Source organism: Syngnathus floridae, chromosome 8 (assembly GCF_059516105.1).
Source record: "Syngnathus floridae isolate MCC-2025c chromosome 8, RoL_Sflo_1.0, whole genome shotgun sequence".
NCBI lineage: Eukaryota > Metazoa > Chordata > Actinopteri > Syngnathiformes > Syngnathidae > Syngnathus > Syngnathus floridae.
Window position 1 is genome coordinate 3,262,707 of NC_142420.1, and position 20,649 is coordinate 3,283,355.

General features: G+C 39.3%; 1 protein-coding gene across 4 annotated transcripts in view; it reads right to left on the reverse strand.

Moving 5' to 3' along the window:
• LOC148393989 (uncharacterized) overlaps positions 1 to 20,649 on the reverse strand; it is a 47,191-nt gene that overhangs the window by 7,405 nt on the left and 19,137 nt on the right. Inside the window, exon 3 of one of the 4 annotated variants that reach the window (XM_088382450.1) lies at positions 1,995 to 2,036. The exons of 1 other annotated variant lie outside the window; for it this stretch is intronic. In XM_088382450.1, coding sequence (XP_088238576.1) covers positions 2,006 to 2,036 — 31 coding nt within the window. In that variant the 3' untranslated portion in view covers positions 1,995 to 2,005. Of the gene's footprint in view, positions 1 to 1,994; positions 2,037 to 6,048; positions 7,519 to 14,991; positions 15,113 to 20,649 lie in introns of those variants that run through there. 2 more of the 4 variants (XM_088382451.1, XR_015859753.1) reach the window with 2 other exon arrangements.

Genomic DNA, 20,649 nt, shown 5'->3' on the forward strand with positions numbered 1-20,649 from the left:
GTATTGTCTTACTCCTTAAAGAAATCCTTCAGACTTTAACATTCATAAGAAAAATCGTAGAAAAGATGGCGTTGATGAATGTTTAGGTTAAATTCCATCTGTTTCTGCACCGTATTCAGAATTTAAGAACTGAGGTGAATATATTTTATCAGTACTCTCCAATGAGTGAGAATTCATTTGATCCTTTAATGTGAAGGGAATATGGCTAAGATCAGAGGGAGAGACGTTGCGGGAGATACTGACCTGAATATTAACATATAGCGACCCAATAGCGCTTTAATTATTGATCGCCAAAGACAACACACTCTCCAGGAACAATCAGTTGAAAGGATCTTACAACGTGAGGCTTCAGAAGAACACCGTGGTGATGATGAAACATTCATGGCATGTTCTGACTGTGGATGGCAGGTAGATTGCACTTGTGGCGCCACTCACGACAGCGAGTAGCTTTCCCCAAGCGATAAATTACAGTTTGCGCTGGCTGAGGGCAAAGGTGAAATGATGCAAGTGGTGCTTCTTGTTTTGGAGTGGAAGCGTGCTAACATTCCTGCTGCAATTTCTAGATCAGTTGAGATTATTTTGTTCTCAATCGAGGTTTTTGTGTTGAGAGACAAAATCAAATACTCGGAGTCTGATTGGACTGAGAAAGTGAAAAAGTTTTATTCTACCTGTATCTGTCCTCTGTGTCCCTCTCTTTTTGCTCCTCTTATTTATGTTATTTGTTTATTCATTATTTATTCATCACTCTTATTTATTTATTTATTTATTTATTTATTTATTTATTTATTTATTTATTTATTTATTTATTTATTTATTTATTTATTTATTCATTGTTTGTGCCTTCTTGTTTTTACTTTTTGTGTTGTTTACTTGTTGTTGTTGCTCTCTCTGTCTCTTTCTCTTTTTCTGTCGTTCTCTGACACTGCCACTCTCTCTCTCTCTCTCTCTCTCTCTCTCTCTCACTCTCTCCTCTCTCTCTGCCTCTGATGTGATTTCACCGGAACGACATGTACATACATATACCCACATTGAACATACCGTAAATAAGATTTTTTTTAACCTTCATTCTTAGCCTTATAGCTATACTGTAAATAAGCTCTTTCACTTTTATTCTCAGATTTCCTTTTATACTTTTTTTAAATTGTGTAACGTTTGCACTAAGAAGGGAGCAGCTATCCGAATTTCGTTGTACAACTAAGTTGTAAAATGACAATAAAGGCCATTCGATTCTATTCTATACGTTCAGATCAAAACTGTACCACTGCATTCGCAGTTACAGATATGGACATGGAAAAAAAAATACACATTATGCTTTCCATTGTTACAGCACAAGGTCTTCTTAGGGTTGGAGGGTAGTGGCAGAGTTTAAGAGAGATTCACATGGTGCCGCGAGCAAGTATGTCCTTCAGGCTTTCAGTGTGTGTATGTGTGTGTGTGTGTATGTGTGTGTGTGCCATCTGTGGCCTGGTCTCCCGCCTACATTTTTATTCTGCCAATGGCTCCCTCAGAGGAAGAGTGTTGGAGGACGTGTTGCGACGCACTGTTGACTCCCTCCCACTCGCATACCCATATGCAGGTCATTTAAGAAAGGTCTAGTTTATTTTTTTTATTTTTTATTTTTTTTCAGGACACTGTCAAGTTAGTCCCACAAACTCAATTCAATATTGAATCAACTTAATCGCTACAAACCACCGACATGGCGCCTCAGTTTTTAAAATGACGACTTCACTACAGCAATGGTGAACCTAAAGTGTCGCAGGTTTGATTTATACTTTGGGAAAATGAGTTCACTTATTAAATGCAAAACTTAGAGTTCCAAAGAATGAACTGCGGTTGCTGGTAACACCTTCAGTTGGACTTTATTCAAGATTTGCAGATAGCTGAGTTAGAGCACAAAGAGCGATGGAAGATGGAAGCTGTTTCCCTCGTTCGAACGTCTTATTCAAATGATCAAGGTCATTGAATTCCTGAATCTGATCATTTGAATCCCTAGGAATGAACTTACCTACCCTGCGCTGAGGTGACCCCTTGAAGAGCTGAAGGGGAAAGAAGAAATAAATGTCGATTGCTCGACTTTATATGTATGGGAAATTTTTCTAAAACACTTTACTTTGCCTGTTGTTCCACCGACAATAAAAAAAAGCCTTTGGCTGAAAAAGGTTTGTATCATATTGAAAAAGATAAACGTAAAATGCCAGCTCTTCAATATAGTCTTCCCGGCAGTTTTGAAGTAGATTAAGTGTTTTGCCGAGGAATGCTCTGTGCTTGTAAATGCTAAATGCGCTATAAAACATCTTTTACTGTTTACTGTTGATGGATGTCAGACGGAGAATTGATTCAGCTATGTTATCAGCAATGATGAGTTTCTGCCGCTGAAGTTCTTATTGCTTCGGTATGATAATGACTTTTGGTCTTTCAAGAGAAAACACACAAACTCTCCTTCTTTACAAGAATACACTTCTTTCTTTTAAGGCTTGGCTACTAACGCTTCGGGGTCAGATGTGGGACAGGGGCGGATTGAGCTTTGAGGATAAGGAAGCTTGTGAATTTACATATTTGACACAGTTAGGAAGCTGTTTGCGGGGCTCAAATTGAACGCAATACGCTCAGCCGTATCGAGGGAAGCGCTGTCTTCAGGTGCTTTCAGACATCTTGTGTTTTCATCAGTGTCAGCTCATTATGGATTAACTTAAGAAGAGAATAAGAAAAATATTCATTTGATGTTACCGAGAAGGAAGAAAAAAATTAACATAGAAGGTGTCGGAGGAGTTTTGCGAATGATTCCGATATTGGATATGATCACCGTTCCACTGAGCAGAATTAGCAGTGTTGCTTTATTTTAATTAGCTTGGTTGAAATTTTCATTAGCTTGATGGGAGTCTCACCCAGAGCCGATATTTGTGTGTAAATGACTTTGACCTTCTGCGACAAGCATTTGAGTCCCTTCTGTTTGTGTTGTAGAAACATTGAGGCAGCGCTGAATTGGATTTAGGGAATCGGACTGCATTAGATTTAGGACACCTACAAAACATAGTCATTATTCTGAAGGCAGTTCAGAAAGTAGCAGCAGGTCAGGAGGAAGAAAATAATATAAATCAAGATGGGGGGAGGAAGGAATGGGTAGTCGTTCCATAAACAAATCAACGAAATGAAATACAGACTGTGGGTGGTGAGTCCTGAAGCCAAACGTATCTTGTAGCCACAGTTGAACTTTCCTGTACTCTGAAGCAAAGCTCTCCTGGCTGGGGAATAACTTCTTAACCTCCTTCAAGAGTTCTGAGCTGCAAATTTAAATTCGACAAGAGTGGTCTGACTTTGCGGCCATATCTCACAGTGTTGCCTTTGAGTATTCGTCAACAAACTCCAGTCCTGAATTTCTTACTGTTACCTTTGGGGATGAGGAAATATTTGGTTCACCCGCTACCTCATTGAGACACCGGTGACACAGTATTTTGTGGATTCAGCTGCCGAACGTTCCCCAGTTGCAATGGATCAATAAAGACAAAATAGCAGAGAACAAGCCGCAGTATTATTGGAAACCACCTGGCGAGCCTGGCCTAATTTAAAAATGGGACGATATATCAAGCATGACAAGAGAGGAAGGCTTTAACAACCAAACAAAAACAGCATTGCAGCAATACAAATGCACCATCTGGGATGCGGCTGCTCAATGCAACGCACATTTGCAAATAAAAATAAACCAAATCACACGGACAAACGATATTTTGTTCTTCTATTTTTCAACCTCTAAAAATCTTGACCAGCACGAGTGACAGCCCTAATAAATAGTGAGCCTAAAACTGAAGTCTAAATCTACTCGTACAACCGAAAACTGCTTTTTTTTTTGGGTGACTGCCTCTCTAATGATTCAATAATTAAACATATCAAATGACATCATGAGATTCCATTTTATGTATACCTGAGAACATTTTCTCCAAGTTTAAAGACTAAACAGAGTCTCCAGATTGTAACCAGGTCACAATTGAAACTTGGGTTCAGGGTTGTGTTAGCACCTCACAGCGTCATGGATAACCTGCGCATCTGTGAAGGAATGCGACGGGGGGGGGGGGGGAAGAGCTCATACAGGTTTTTGAGGACCATATGCCACCATCCAGATGGAGTCTTTATCAGGGGAAGATTCTACTTATTCCAGCAAAACAACAGCTACTTGACTTGTGCTTACGACCATGAACCATGTAGAGCAAGGGTGTCAAACTGATTTTTGTTGCCAGCAATATCTCTATTTTTTTTTAAAGTGAAGACAATTTTTTGATTTTACTAATGACACAAAATTTGTCTTTGCGGGCCACATAAAATGATGTGGCGGGCCGGATCTGGCCCCCGGGCCTTGAGATTGACACCTATGATGTAGAGCATAAAAAAATGTCACTTTTGGATGAAAAAAAATGATAACATCCAGGTTTTTAGGATTCAAAAAAACTCAAAGAACAAGATATCAGGGGAACTTTGATAAAGAAGAGCTCTACGAGAGCATGTGAGGAAGTCAAGCTGTGGCTCCAATTACCTACAGTGAGCTAACCTCCCATTGTCCTACTGATTATGTTGACGGATGACTCAGGCTCACCTGTGCCGAGCCTTCTCGCCAAGGTCCTGATCACTACCTCCACCCCCTCTCATTTGCGTCCAGTACATCCAACCAAAATCCTTCATCATCACGGCACCGCTCTATCTTTGTGCCAAGTGCCTATTTTTCACACTTCCCAGACAATGAGGTGGTGCTCGTTCACCTCAGAGTCTCATTACCATTCTGGAGGGGTCGCCCTTGACCCAACATACCTTCGGTGATATCGTGACCCAACCTTGCTCATCCTCTCAACTGTCCTTGAGATCTTGTGAACAGTCTATTTCTATATTACTCAACTTGAAACATGAATTTCTGAGATTTGCTCAAATTGTCCACTAAAATTGGTTAAATATAGTTGATTTCAATATCTGGGGATTTAAAACTACTCTCTCTGTTTTATAAGTTGCCATTTGATGTTACAATTTCATCTATCTATTATTTTTGGGTTTTTTAATAGCTTTTAGATTACAGTTTGACAGGTCACAACAAATCACAGCGCAGCTTCAGAAAACTGGTGAGCTGTGATTGGTTGCGACCTGAGAACTGTGATGTAATTTTCAGTTGACAGCAAGTGGCAAAATGCCCCCCACCCTCTGAGATGGATAAAAACGGGTGGATTTTGCCTTTTTTATTCATATTCCACAAACAAACTTGTTGGGCTGTACAGAAGATATTATTACAGTGAAAATGTGACTTCGCTTTTCAGCACTGACTGGATGACAACTGCAAGAATTGTTAGATTGGCCAACATGAAGTTTAACCAAATGCAAGATCATATTCAAAGCAATGAGATAAAGAAGCAAATGACTATTATGAAAGAGGAATATTCAAGGATGGCCTTTGAATAGTACTTAGCACACTTTCTGTGCAAAAAAAGCAAATTGTTACCGTGGCGACAGAGCAAATGAACCGATGCGGATAGTAAGACCTTGAATGTTTATTTAAATTGGACTTCTCTGATAACAAAAGAGATGAACTCCAAACAATTTTATACATTGTGATTTATAGTCACGAAAAGGGAAACACAATAGGAGTCTGGTTGAACGGTAGTTTATGAATCGTCATTCATGTTACTTTAATCCACAGGGGTCAAACTCAAGGCCCGGGGGTCAGATACGGCCCGCCACATCATTTTATGTGGCCCGCGAAGACAAATTGTTCATCAATAATACTAGAATTGCAAATTGTCTTCACTTTTAATATCTTTTTTCTGAAATATTTGACCAGTTTTTACTGGTCTGATTTGAAAATGAGTTATTTGTCAGTTTGTTTTGTAGCTTTTACTGTATATAATATACACAGTACGAGAATAAGTGAAACTTTAATGTAATCATTTTCATCTTAGGTAGGAAAAAGGACTGGTTGTGTTGACAAAAACAAACATGACACATCCGATCAAACATGCTGTGGGATTAAAAAAAAAAAAATTATATCGGGAATACAAGTGAAAATATTTCCAGCAAACATGCCGAACCTCCCTCTGAAACAATGGCGCATACATAATCATTTTAAGTTATGCAACCAAATGGGTTACTGGAACATGAATAATTTGTATCAGTCCTTGCTCAAGCCTCTTATTTTTTTTTAATCACAGCACATGATGCATCTCTCAAGTCTCCACCATCTTGTTATCGTTTCATAGGAGTAACAGTTGCATATGCATTATTGCGAAATGGTTGCTTGCCGCAATAACTTCTTCACCATTTTGGACTTTCAATCGCATTAAGCCTTCATCAAATTACAAACAAGTAAACCACTGATACCACTGAACATTGTTTACCTGGTTTTACACTTATTACCCTAAACATGGTTTGTATAGTTGATAAGCGTTCTGAGATAGGAACAGATTGAAGATTTCTTTCTACCGCCATTATTTCCCAAAAATGATTCAAACAGCGTCCAACAAAATATTAATTTAGATGAACGGTGGCCACTTTTAAACTCAAGGACCTCATTTAATTTTTAAAATAGACATAAATGGGCCAGGTCATAATAATAGGCACTGCCTCATTTGTGCTTAAACTTGAATTTAGTTTATTTTACTATATTTTATGTATTTATAAACAAAGTGGACAAAGTATATGTGATATTGTGTATTTTACAGATCTGTTGTTCGCAAGAAATCAATTAACCAATTACTTCTATAGAATTGAATAAAAAGACAATCAACCCACATTGGTCGTATCAAAATTATTCTTTTGGAAATAAAAATGGCAGGCAAGATTATTTCCAGAATGTGGCCCACGGGGTTTGCTTTTCCCACCATGGACTCAACAGGAGAGTGCTTGCTCATGCTTAAATTAGCCTGTGCACGCTGGGCCGTTATCCAAACCTTAAAAACATATTTCTCCGCCGATTTTATTTTCCTCAACTCCACTGCATGCACAATAGTGCACACTCACACGTAGATTGATGCTAAATGTCAACAAGCATTAGTACTCGTCTTTGTTGCGGCAACTCTTTGGACGATAATGAGCGATCCAGCAGCGAGGAGCCGTGTTGAACGCCGCTGAGACAAAGCAGAAAACAGCGGCCATCCCATCAGATGGATTCGAGATTGTTCAGCAAAAGAACGCCGGCTGCAGTCTGCAATTAGCCGTGCCATCTGTATGCTGTGAGGCGCGAGGAGGAGCCGGACTGACCAGCTTCATTTACACTCAAATCATTACCCTGGCCTATGCGCTGCTCTTTTTCCTCTGCAAAAAATGTTCCCTGGGATTGAGCCATCTGTTATCTGTCATCATGTTCCCCCTCCTTCGTTCTGTCTTTAAGTGTCTCGGGTTATTCACTCTTAATACCTTCTTGCCGACATTTCCTTGGGGCGCCATGGGAAGCGGTGTTGGACTCTCAGAGGGGAAGCCGCGACTCTGAATGAAGGGCTTGTTAACGGGGTCACTGATAATTCGGCTAATTAGCTGCCATATCACCTTGAGCTGCGAGGGAAGACAGAGAAAATCGGTTTAGCCGTGGCGACAAAGGCGTGTCGAAAGGAAAAGGAAGGAGTTTTACAATGTACCAGCGCTACCTTATGATGGATTTACATTCTCACAGTGGAAAAACATCTCCAAGACATAACTATAAAACATTCGAATGAAGTAACCGAGTTTGCCTTCTCATGCCGCGCATTTTCGTAAACTGCATCATTGTGTGTTGTTTGTAACCTCAACTCAAACTGCTGACTGAAATAATTTGAAACTTAAATTCCAAATATGTTCTGTAATCCTCATCGACAAGCACAGAGCAATCATTTTCACTCACATTTACATCTATGGCCGATTTAGAGTCCTCAATAAACCGAGCTTCCGTTTTGGAAAATTTCAATCTTACCAGTTACGATAGTAATTACTGTGGCTATTTATGGTTTTGATCAGGACAAAGAGAAAGGAGAATAGAGAAATGCTACATTACAAACGGTTTGGCAGTTTGTGGTGAACAACTCTCAGTATCAGCTTGCCATTTTAAAGATGCAGTTGAAATCAGTGTTACCTTGCAGCTACATTACATTTCAGATTCAATGTTGCATAGATACAAAGTGCAGAAATTATGAGTTGGTTGCAAAAATTAGCTTTGCTTTATGCCGATTTTTTTTTTTTTTTCTAACTGTGATTTAAAAAAACTATACTACTACTCAAGGGTCTGGTCAATATGCAAATGAGCACTCCACACAGTGGGATTATCGCAGTGTTCAACGGTGGTATCTGCCATGCTAATTACATTTTATTAATTACGGAATAAATAATCATGAGTAAAACTCATAGGCCTACTGCTGTTTTAATTAAAGAAGTCTAATTATTGCATTAATTGATCTTATGTTAATCAAACTTCCCATCTAATTGGATAATTGGAGGAACCATGGGAAAACCAAGTGCGCAAGGCTCTTGGACAAGGTTAAGCCAATGAAAATGTGCCATTTAATTAAAAACTTGACCGAGAAAGTCGACCAAACACAAACAGTGAAAAAAAAAAAAAAAACTGCTTCTTCCGCTACTCTTTTGCTTCTTTTTTCTCCATTTGAAAGCTTGGCTGACACCTTTTCATCACGCACACCCCAGAGAGCATCCCTCCCAACGAGCCAGGTTTCATCTTTATAAAAACAAAAAAACACAGAAATAGAAAAAGATGGAAATGCGCAAATGAGGGAGCGGAGACACATATCTGAGAGCTGGCTGAGCCTTTGTTCTGAAGGGAAAAAAAACGTATATTAAATCAAAAAACAGGAAGAGGAGATAAAAAGCCTTCTTCACACGGGATCTGGGTCAGAGCTGAGTTGCAGTGCCGAGCAGTTCCGCTATCCCTCTCTGGATGGGGCTGCTCCGTGACGTTCCCTGGCAAGTTACTCAAGCGGCCCGACTCGGCTACATTATGACTGTAATACGCAAACAGCGCTTGGGATTCAAATGCGCATGCATGCAAAAGGGCCTGGCTGTGAGAGGCAGTTGTAAGGCAAGCCAACGAGGCAAGCAGCCATTTTGGGTTATGAGACTGAGAGCGGGCCAGTTGAAGCTGAGACTTTCCCTGACGAGCAATCTGCTCTGCCTTTCAACTCGCCAGGTCTGATTAACCCCAAAATACCGATGGGGGTGGAGCCCTGCTGCAGCGGTATAAACCGTAAAGAAAAAGGGCATTTTGTTGAGGTCGATTTTCCATTGTGAGGGGTGGTGGCCAACACACCTTGTCATTACTGGGCTATTGAGGCCCGACTGGATCGATTTCATTGCCTCCTGCTGTCGTCTCAGTCTTTCCTCCACGCTTTCCTAATCTGATGATCGGTTAATTCCAGCGGTGTGTTTACCATTTGTTCCGGCATTTTGTTGTAGGTGAAATTGCGACTCTTCTTTTTGTTAATGTTTCACTCCTTGTTTAGGCTTAATTTTGTTTATAGACATATTTTGGTCTTCTCTGTGATGGTCACGTCAACCTCTTGTCTTCGTTGCGCTTCATTTTACACTTAATGGTTGTTACCTGCATTGTGTGCAACCATAATAAAACTATGTTTGATTAAATCACAACTGCCACAATAAGTCAAACTTATTTACTTTCTAGATCTGGATTTGACACTTCTGGATATGTCTGTTGTTGTTTTTTTTTAAATAAATTAGTCCAATCAATTAAAAAAAAAACTCTCCTTGTTGAATTTACGAAGGAATTCAGAGTGTAAATATAACTCTCCATTTTTTACAATTAAATAAATAAATATTTCTTCACAAAGCAATCAAGACCGCCTTCCTTACTTTTTCCTTTTCGCGTGATATCTCGGGTGTTACACCTATAATGTGTGTGATAGGAATCCAGACAGTGTGGTCTGATGGCCAGACTCTCGGGATCTTCACCCAGCTTTACCAGGTAATGTCATTTGCAGGGGAAACTCAGTTTAGGGCCTTGAATATTTAAATTCGGCATGCATAATTGAAGTGCGATATAGCTGTCAAACTCCCCAATAAATAATAGGTCTACAAAAACAACACACATCTCCCCTCTGAACCTTGGTTGAAAATGAATTTCAAAAGTAATCATAAAAAAATGAATCAATAATTGAATGAAATCGCCCTTTCCGCAATTTCACCCCAAACACCACACGACCATCGATATTGCACAATGCAATGCATCTTTATTTATCTTTGGCAACAGCCGTAGCTGTAACAAAGCTATTAGATTAGCATCCCCTTTCTTCGGCTCTGCGGTGTGACGAAGCTTTGTGCGCCTTCACAGGTCACCACGCTCATTTTTTTTGCGGGCGCGGAATTTGTGGACGCGCACACACTTAATTCGCTCGCATATGCTGACACAAACTCTCGGGACGCACGCACGAGTTCCGCAGCGCTGCGAGCGGAAACAGAGCAGCTTGATTGACATTAGCACAGTGAATGTAGATCTAAATTTCCCGGCCTGGTGGAGAGGAACAGCGACGGTAAATCGGCCTGTCAGTCAAAGCGGGTACCTGGACCCGGCGCCGTTGGCGTTTCTTGTTACAGAGCCGCAACGGAGGCAATTTTTAGAAAGGACAAAGAGAAGCGGAGGTGTATCCGTTGTTTTGTTGAAGCTGAAAGTGATTGTCACAGATATCAAACAGCCATAATGGAAGAAATGAGCAGGAATTTCAATGACTTAATTGACAGCGTTTTTCTTTTGTGGATAGGAAAGAACAGAAGACGCACATTGAAGGCCATCACTTGGTTGCCGGCAGAATAGATGCTGCTGATCCATTCACAACTAGTTTTATCTGTTTTTGATGCTGGCTTCTTTGTTGAAATTTTTTGCTGCCAATCCTCTTTTAACAAAAATATTTGAACGAGTCATTTCTACTGATCCGTGATTTCAAAACTAGTTATCGATCAGTTTATTGATTTTCAATTATTTATTGCATTTTTGCTGTATCACAAGAGTGTGAGCTTAATCTTGGTTTTATTTGTTGCAAAAATAGAGTATATTACTTTTCTAAAAGCAGCAGAGGCAACAATAATCAGGAGTGCACATAGTGCACGGCATGGTTCTCAAATGAGCATCAGAGGTTCTCGTTTGATGCAATTTTTTTTTTTTTTAACTTAAAGACTTACGGCACATCTGAGGAGGTTTATCTTTGATGTGTATAGATGTGTCATTTTCCTGTAAATGAATATTGTTTTGTCTTTTTTTTTTTTCCCCAGTTTTCTGTAAAGCGCTTTGATACGGCGACAGCTGTTGTGAAATTGCTATATAAATAAAGATGTTTTGTATTTACCGGGCTATAGGATGGAATCTTATTAAAGCATTATAAAAGACTGTTTTATACAAACACAAATCATTTGCTTTTAACACAATTAAATTGTATGGCCTGTTCAAAACATTAGATTTGATTTGCAATATGGGACCCTGTGATCAGCTGGCTTACTTTGCAGTTATTTCAGGCAGCCGTCTACTGTTGACTCTTTAATTTTTTTTTCACACCACGGACAGGTTAGAATATATTTTGATGGGCCACCGATGCCGCTGCGCAGCGACGCGGTAATAACGGTCTCACTGGGAGCTGCCCTGGTGGGCCACCATCTTAGGGCAAATGTGTTAGTGGGAAGCCAGCCGAGTCATGCCACGTGCCAGTGGGTCAATTTAAAAAAAGAAAAGAAAAAAAGCTAAACACTGTACATGGATAGCAATGGCTTGTCCAGATTTTATTTTAAAGTTGGCCCTCGAACACCATCGTCATGGCAGCTGTCTTGGCCTTTAACGGTCACTATAGCCTAACTAGGGAATATTCGATTCCCTTTCAATAATAAAACAATCTGGACTTTTTTCTACATTAGAGCTCGTCAACATTTTTTTTCAACAACCACACATTGGTGACCCCAGCTCTACATCATCTTGAGAAGAACCTTATCTGCTTTTCAAACCACTCCTTCTGTCTTCGATCATGCTGCCGGTCACTGTTAAAGCTGTCAGGCTGTCAGCTGGTGGCTCGCAATAGCTCCACCTCCGCTAACAAGACCAGAAAATATGCTGATTACACAAATAGGTGTGATTTACAGAAAATAGTTTTGGGTTATGTTCAACAGAAAAAGTCCTGGTAAGAGGGCCACACTTATCATTTCATTTTTGTTCTACGGATAAAGACTGTCAGTTCAATCCTACACACCCTTCGGGGTTTTAAACAAGGCGTATCCGATCAATTCAAATTATTTTTTTCCGGGAGGCTTTTACAAGGAGGAGGAGGTACAAGGCCCGAGGCACCCCCACAGAGGTATCTTGCTGCATCTTTGCCTCGCTGGTGGGAAGGATGTAGGTGTCATACTGTATATGCTGTTATCAGCTCTATCTTTTATATCTCTTGTTATTGGCAAAAACAAAAGGCCCTTTGAACAAAAAAAAAAAAAAAAAGGGCCGGCAGGCAAGAAAAATAAATGGCTCTCTAAGCGGCATCGACTACTCTTCTTTCTTTGCTTGTCACGGTGAAGAGGCTGTGCAAATGAAACGCTGACGGTCCCAACAGATTCACATCTATAGTGTTCGTCCGGCCGCTTTCAAAAGGGCCTTTGTGGCGGCCGACCACAGTTTCCACGGAAGCTTCTCTGTGTTCCATCTCGTCGTGATTGTTAGCTGTGATATTAACTGACAGACGGAGAGGGGAACATTAAAAACGCTTAACAAGACTATTCACAAGGACATCTGGCCGTACTGGCTTGAAGGAATAACCTTTCGAGCGGTGATTCTCAACTTGTGGCGACGGAATGTCAGAATTGCATTTGATGAATGCAAGGGCGTTTGCGGGCTTAAGGAAATCAAATTCGGGACATGCTTCTTAAGAAAATGTCATCACATTACAATTACAGCAATTTGCTACTGGATGGATGGATGGATGGATGGATGGATGGATGGATGGATGGATGGATGGATGGATGGATGGATGGATGGATGGATGGATGGATGGATGGATTACCGTCATTTCTGGACTATAAGCCGCACCCGAATATAAAACTCACCAGCTGAAATTTGGGAAAAATACGGTTTTGTTCATATATATAAGGCGCACTGGACTATAAGCCGCATGTGTTTTGATGTTTAATTTCCTTATATAAGAGAAGATGCACAAATCATACAATATTATAAAAATCATGAAAAACCCATAAATAAGATGCACTGGACTATAAAGTTTAAAAGCTTGTGCAAAACGTACCAGCTTATAGTCCGGTAAGTACGGTCATTTATTTAACAACCGAGGTTCTCAATAGTGGGTGGAAGAACCACACACAGCCTGGCACTTCATCTTGATCACCACCCCTATAGAACATCAGCATTCATTTCAAGTCTGTGGTTGTATTCAGTGGGGTTAAAGTCAGGCCCCTTCGTTCACTCTAAACCCAAATTCTGATATTGTCTCTTATAAGCGCCAGCGTTCTCATCTCAAGATGGACTTAGTTTCCAGGCTGTGGATGTATAGAATTGCAACTGGTTGTGGAATCTTATCTTGATATCTCCCTGCATTGAGATTGCCTTCAAGGATGATAAGCCTCATTATTCCAGAAAGAGAGATACCGCACAACCACACAATCACACCGCCGCTACCAAAAGATTTATATTGTATCGATGCAGCAATCAGCACGACATTCTCCGCATCGCTTCCTCACTTTAAAGCCACTATTCAACTGCCGTAGGCAGAATCTGGACACGTTAATGAACATGATGCTCCCCAACATGTTTGCGATTCCAGCGCATATGTTGCAAACGCCAGAAGCTCAAATAGTTACATTTAAAATTTAAAAACATTGTAAATATGACTCTTATAATAATATTATATATAATACTATATAATACTATTTTGTTTCTTGTGAAATAAAACCATCCTCATGAATTAGGAGTTCCTGTGATGTTTTACTACAATCCCCGAAATGTTTATAATTTAAAACATTCTCAAATAAAATTACAACTCCTAATGTTAATCTTATTATCGTAAAAGAATAACATTACTGTAATTCACATGTTAACAGATATTAACATTTCGATAATTTCTCAACTAGTGTTGCTAAATTTAAAAAGCTTCCAAGAATGTCGGGAAATGTTTTTTAAGCATTTCGTAGGCCACCCACAAGCCAGACGATGAAATTAGCCTCAGATCTCTCTCTCTCCATCTCAATGGACACACTATCCACTCCCCAATGTGTTTAAAAGATATCCACTTCATTTATGCAATGTGTGTCTATGTTCTGTGATAATATCCCAGTGACAACATGGGTCAAGACCCCTGTGATCCCTCGGAGGAGAGAATATCTCATTAAAACAGAAAGCCTCGGGGACATTAAAGCAATTTGGCTCACCCTCTGTTCGAGGGAACCAATTAAAACATTAACTTAAACCAGCACAACCGCTCACAGATGTTAGCGCGCCGCCATAAACCGTTGTGCGGTGTCGAGAGGCTTTTCGTAGGAAAAAAAATTGAAAGAATGGAAGCTGTTCTAGCTGCAAAAAACCGAGACAAATGTCATACATTCTTTCATTTTTAATTTTGAAACTGCAATGGCTAAATACTTTAGTCCATATGAATAAAGTCAAAGTGGACAGAGAATCCTAAAGGCCCCGCTTTAAAGAAAGGAAGACAGAGAGAAAAACATCATAAAAAGTAAATGTTAATGCGAGAAAAATGTTGTAATGCACGAGAATAAATTCTTCAGGGGAAAAACTCGTGAGTCATAAATACTCATTTCATTGTATTTTGCCACAGAATCACTGACAGAGCAAGATTTTTTTTTTTTTTTCGGGGGGCCATGGAGTGGCAATAGATATCTTGGGGTGTTTGCAAAAAAACATTTTTTGGGGAATTACTTTTTATTTTTTTATGAATCCCCTAAAATTCTTCTGAAAAAGAGAAACAGGGAGGTATATATATATATATATTTTTTTTTTATTATTTATTGTTAATATATATGTTTATATATGTAGATGAAAGAAGGTCAACTGTAATGTTTGCAAAAAATGTTAGCCTCTGCATGTCGGACCTCCTCCCAATCACCATTCAGTAAAAGATTGCCAATGATCCACAGATTCCAAACACTGCCAACTTCACTAAGGAAAAAAAAAAAAAAAGTTCAAGGAAAAAAAAAATCACTACATGAATAATTAGAGACTGAACGAAACTGAAAACTGAACTTTTTTCTCATGCTTTGCTATTTGGAAATCGCTTCAAGAATCTGATTAGTCATGAATGAATGCTTTGCCGCTGTTCCTATTACAAGATACAATCAGGAGGTGTGGGAAACATTTGGAATCCTTGATTCTGCTACAAAATTCAAGCAGGGCCTACTGCTTGGCTAAAAACAATTAGCACCATTCGAGCATATCCGCAAAATCTTGGAGCAAGGAGGTTCTCTACTAGCGAGATTGAAAGAAATGAGTGCAAATGTGTCGAGTCAGCGGAGACTCTCCAAGAGACGTCACTCGGGGGTCATGTGATGACAATCCAGGGTAGCAGGTCATCACCCGTGCGTAAAATAAATGACGGCGATTCCCAGTAGACACAAAATGTTGCTGTGAACCGTAATCAAGCAAAAAAAGTTCCATTTGTTTTTAATCGCAAAACCCACAAAAAGTGTTATTAAAGCTAACAAGCAAAATGCTGACATTCAAATACGGTCTGCCTGTGCTCATTAGCAAGCAGCAGTAGCACAACTCAGCTTGAAAGAATAAACTGAATTTTGACACAATAGCCCTCAAGTGAATAATAATCAAGCTGGAAAAAAAAGTTTGTATCTTTAAAAAGTACTCAAAAACAACCAAACTCCGATAAGCTTAATTCTGCTTTGTATACATTGGCTCATTAACACAAATTGTAAAGCTTGAGAAGGTATTCCTAGATATTAATTTGACAAATTGTGATTATGTCAATTCAAATGAACTTTATTTATCAATATTTTAATTTGATAATAGTTGCAGACAATTCAACAGTGCAGGCATTTCCATTTTGAACTGCACAACACACCAACGTCCAATATTTTTCGAAAATTGACCCAAACTAATTATTTTGCATCCAACCACAAACTGAACAAATCTTTGTCATTGTATCTATTCAGGTCAGTGGTGGTTGATCAATTTATGACTCCTCTTTCTTCCGATTATTTACCAACGTTAAGAAATGGTCTGTCGATGTTTCATCTAAACAGCTCTCATGCCCCCCCACTGGATTTCTCCACGGAAAACGGGATGAAGACAAATCTTCTGTTTGGCTGTGTGACACCTGTTAGTCAAAGGTCTTTTAAGGTGGTGGTCGAGGGTCCGCTAGGGATTCAGGGGGTTAAACACTCGCTGTGACCCACACTCATCCCCCTGCTGAGTTAATAATGCCACCCTTACACCGGGGGCATTGGGGGGGGGCTGCCTTGGGAATACAAACGAGGTGAGATACAGCAGGGGGAAAAAGGGGGTGGGTTAAAGGGAACATTTCGATGAGGCTTGAATTTAACACTCTTTATCATCGTTGATTTGGGAGAATTTAAGTGCCGCACATTTTGTGTCGTCATTCAGAGGCTTCGAAATGAACATATATGGAGTTTGATGGATTTTTAATGGCGACGAGATAATTAGCACCCAAGGTCAGCAGAGATCGGGGCTAATGGGACACTCCTCCACCTCCTTCCTGGCTGACATTATTTTTTCCATGTATATTGCTGATCCATAATAGTTTAATGGGCATGTCGAATGGGTACATTGCTGGGTTTGCAGATGAGGGATAGGTGTGTGTTTTTGTTTGTTGTGAGGACTCGTGTATTAAAATAAGAATTTGTACAGCGAGAAATAGTGCGTAATATAAGTGTCATTTTGTCATCAACATTTTTTTTTTTTTTAGTTTCAGACATTTTAGTTTTAGACACTTTTGCTCCAGCCAGGTTTGTCAAGTATAAATAACAACTTATTATTTGATATATTAGTATTTTTTTTCAGAGCAAATAAATTTTACTAGAAGGGAATCCAAAATTGTTATAATCAAAAAGTTTCCACGTTTGCACTCCACTTATGGTCTATTATTTTCATTCTTATTATACATTTGAAAAATAAAAGTCACCAGAAAAACTGCAGTCCTATAATGCACTCTAATAATTAACTAAAAATGATTTAACGATTAATCAAAATGATACTTCCGCTGAGGGATCAAAGCGTGAATTTAAAACACTACATAAACTTAACCACCCATTTCACATGTCCCAAATTGTCCTTTCCTAAAATCCCTACTTAAAGACATTTTTCGCATATCTACAGTAAGTTGAGCATTTTCTTCCTCAAAAGCTGAACCTCCCTTAAGTCCTCTGGCGCCCCCGCAGGGTAATTGTGGCACACTCATTTCTCATCTTAATGAGTGCCCTTTAATAGAACAAGATGCTCTCATTAGCATTTTTAAGTTCAGTTTTTCTCTGCTTTGTTGAACTGGAAACTACGCATTTAAAAAAAAAAATCTTTAAAGTGTAATTAATTAGCGGTGCGCGCAGTCGCTAAAGGTCACACAGCAAATGTGATTTCGATGGGGAAAAATAGCCCAAACGTTCTTGTAGGTCAGCATGATGACTTCCTGAGTGAAAGTAGGCAAAAACAAAAGCCCTAATCAGCTGTGAAAATAGTTCCTTCACATCGGCAAGTCTCTTGGAAAGTCAGGAGAGATAATACACTTGTGCACACTGTAGGGTCAGTATTATCCAGTGTGGGGTGGCATTGATGAATGAGATTCCTGGCCAGTATTGAGCAGAAGGTGAAGCCGAAAAGGAGCGTCTGAATGGAAGACGGCAGTCGTGTGATTAAGCAAAGGTTATGGAAATGGCGTGTCTGTCGGAAAAGTTTGCACAAACGTTATTGCTGAACCGTCTCAAAGCCGGAACCTTTATTAATTCTCCAGCAAACATAAAGCCTGCTTTTTTTTTTTAATGCAAAATCCAAATCAAAAGTTTGTAAAATGATTTATTCTTTATGGGATGCAAATTAGTCACCTGAATCCAACACCTCAATATCAATGGAAAATTTGATATTAATTTTATTTTATAGAACCTTAGAGTGATGGGTGAAAGAGCATAACACATAACATTTGATACTAGGGTAGGAGGTTCTGTTATTTCTAAATATTGTATGTGGCTGTTCCTTGATTTGATTTCTGCTTTATTCTTTTAATGTTGTACTTTTTATGCAAAAACCTACACAAAGAAACATTTTAGAGTAGACTGAGACATGGTATTTATTATTATTATTATTATAGTGAAATAGTTTTATTATATTTTGAAGTGACGTTGCCATGAGTTTTTTAAAAGGTGAATTAAATAATTACATTAAATAAATACATAAGCATTTTAAATATTGGAATTGAGACTCCCATGATAAAAGCCCATTATTGTGCTATTAACACTACAAAAATGCAGTGAAAATACCATCACAATATCCTAATAAATAAAATAAAACATGTTTTGATGGTGTGTGATGATGACAATACTGTTTAAAACAATGGTGTCTCCTTCCATTAAAATGTAGAACACCATTAGGGAGGATGTTCAAGGATAATATTACTTCTTTAATTAAGTATAATGTACAAAATGACATTGGACTCATCCGTCATTGTATTCTAGAACGTGATTGGCTGTGATATTCCACATAGTGTGTGTGACTGACACACTTCTGCCAGTTGAAATCAAAGCTGCTCTCACTTCCTGACCTGGTGGCTATTATGAGGATGTGAGAGAACATGTTACTTCTATAAATGGATATCTCATTACGACCGTTATGATGACACTCCTCTCTTTCATCTGGGAATTTTATTTGATTTAAGTCTATTGTTCCACCGAGGCCGTTTACAGATAAAATGGCCAGTGTTGAATATTCATGGGCTGTCACCTTTGAACGGTCGTTCGCTAGTCAATGCCAATGAACTGTTTCAACCTGTGCTTCATTTAATGAACCCTCGTTCACATCGGATTAAATTACACATTGGAATGTAGTATTCATTTTTACATCCTGGTTCATACAGCATGATAAAAGAACGGAATGTGTCATTTTTAATTGAGGGATCATTCTGATTTTTGTTTTCTAAATTGTTGTTTTAGAATCTAAGCCCCTTAATTTTGTTTACCGTTCTTTCCGGACTATAAGGCGCACCGGACTATAAGGCGCACCTTCAATGAATGGCCCATTTTAAAACTTTGTCCTTATATAAGGACTATAAAGCGCACCATTAATGTACCATGTCAGATTTTTAATCCAAATCAAATCATTCTCCATTTTTTATTTCAACTTCAGACGCAACAAATTACTTCATAATCACAAAATAATGATCCATAGTCTTTTTGATTCATGATTCATAGTCTTCAGCGGGCCACTTATGATTGTTTTCATGACACAATGCTTCGGGCCAGTTTAAATTTAGGAATTTGGTCCATATATAAGGCGCACTGAACTATAAGGCGCACGTTTGAGAAAATTTGAGGTTTTTAGGTGCGCCTTATAGTCCGGAAAATACGTTCATATGATTTCCATAAGGCACCATCTCATACCAATCCAACCGATGCCTGTTGCAAACCCCCCCCGGACACTATTTGCTTTGCTTCTGTGGTAAGAGTCACACAATTAGAATGCTGTAAATGTGGCGTCAATGTGAACTAGAGCGGGGTGCGTTGATGTCACAGGCTGATGTGTGGGTAATTACGAGGGGGAATGAGTGGTGATGTCTTAAAAGGAGATCAGGGGCAATTATAGTGATCTAAAACCACAGCGCCGAGCCCTGAGCATATACCTTCTAATTACCAGGCCAGAGCTCGCATTGCACAGAGAGCATAATAGATTTGGCACATTGGCATGATCCAACAATGGCCACAGCGCGATGTGCTGCTCTTTCATTATTTAAAAGTCTTGATTGCACTCTCGGCTGCTGCATCGCATCTGCAGTGATGTTCGCTGTTCTCTCACACCTAATAGTGTTGGGTGAGCCTGGTGATCTATTTAGCCGCTAATTACACAAAATTAATCGAAAGTCCTTCTCAGATTGCTGAAAGACTCGTTCTGCATTGATATGAAACCTCGCCCCACCGCAAGAGGCATCTGATTTCATTCGGTTGTCACACTTATCAAGCGCAAATGAAGATTAATGAATACGCGGCGGACGTTTCAAAATAATAACACAGCAGTTGTCTTCAGGGCGCTAATTTGTCGAAGAACTCGTCATTGCACTCGTTGGCGTTTGCTGATGGTCTGCTCATTGCCTGTGTATAGAAAGAGTTCTTAAAAGAATCCCAAGATCAAGCGAAATTAGAATAAGAAAGCATGAAGTTCTTTTTTCCATTGATCAGAGCAAATATCGATGCTGTTGTTTCTTTTTTCCAACTCGCACTGTACGTGTGATTGAAGTAAAAAAAGAAAAAAAAAAGATTGTCAATGATATTCCCTTTCGGTCCTGTAGGTGTCAGTAGCATGCGTATCGAACAGTTGACGATGAAGGATGAATCGGTTTATGGATTTCGGTGACTTTTTTATTGCAATCGTGATCCAAAATGATTGTATTACCGTAATTTCCGGACTATAAGCCGTGACTTTTTTCTAAAATTTTAGCTGGTGCGGTTTATAGTCCGGTGCGGCTTATA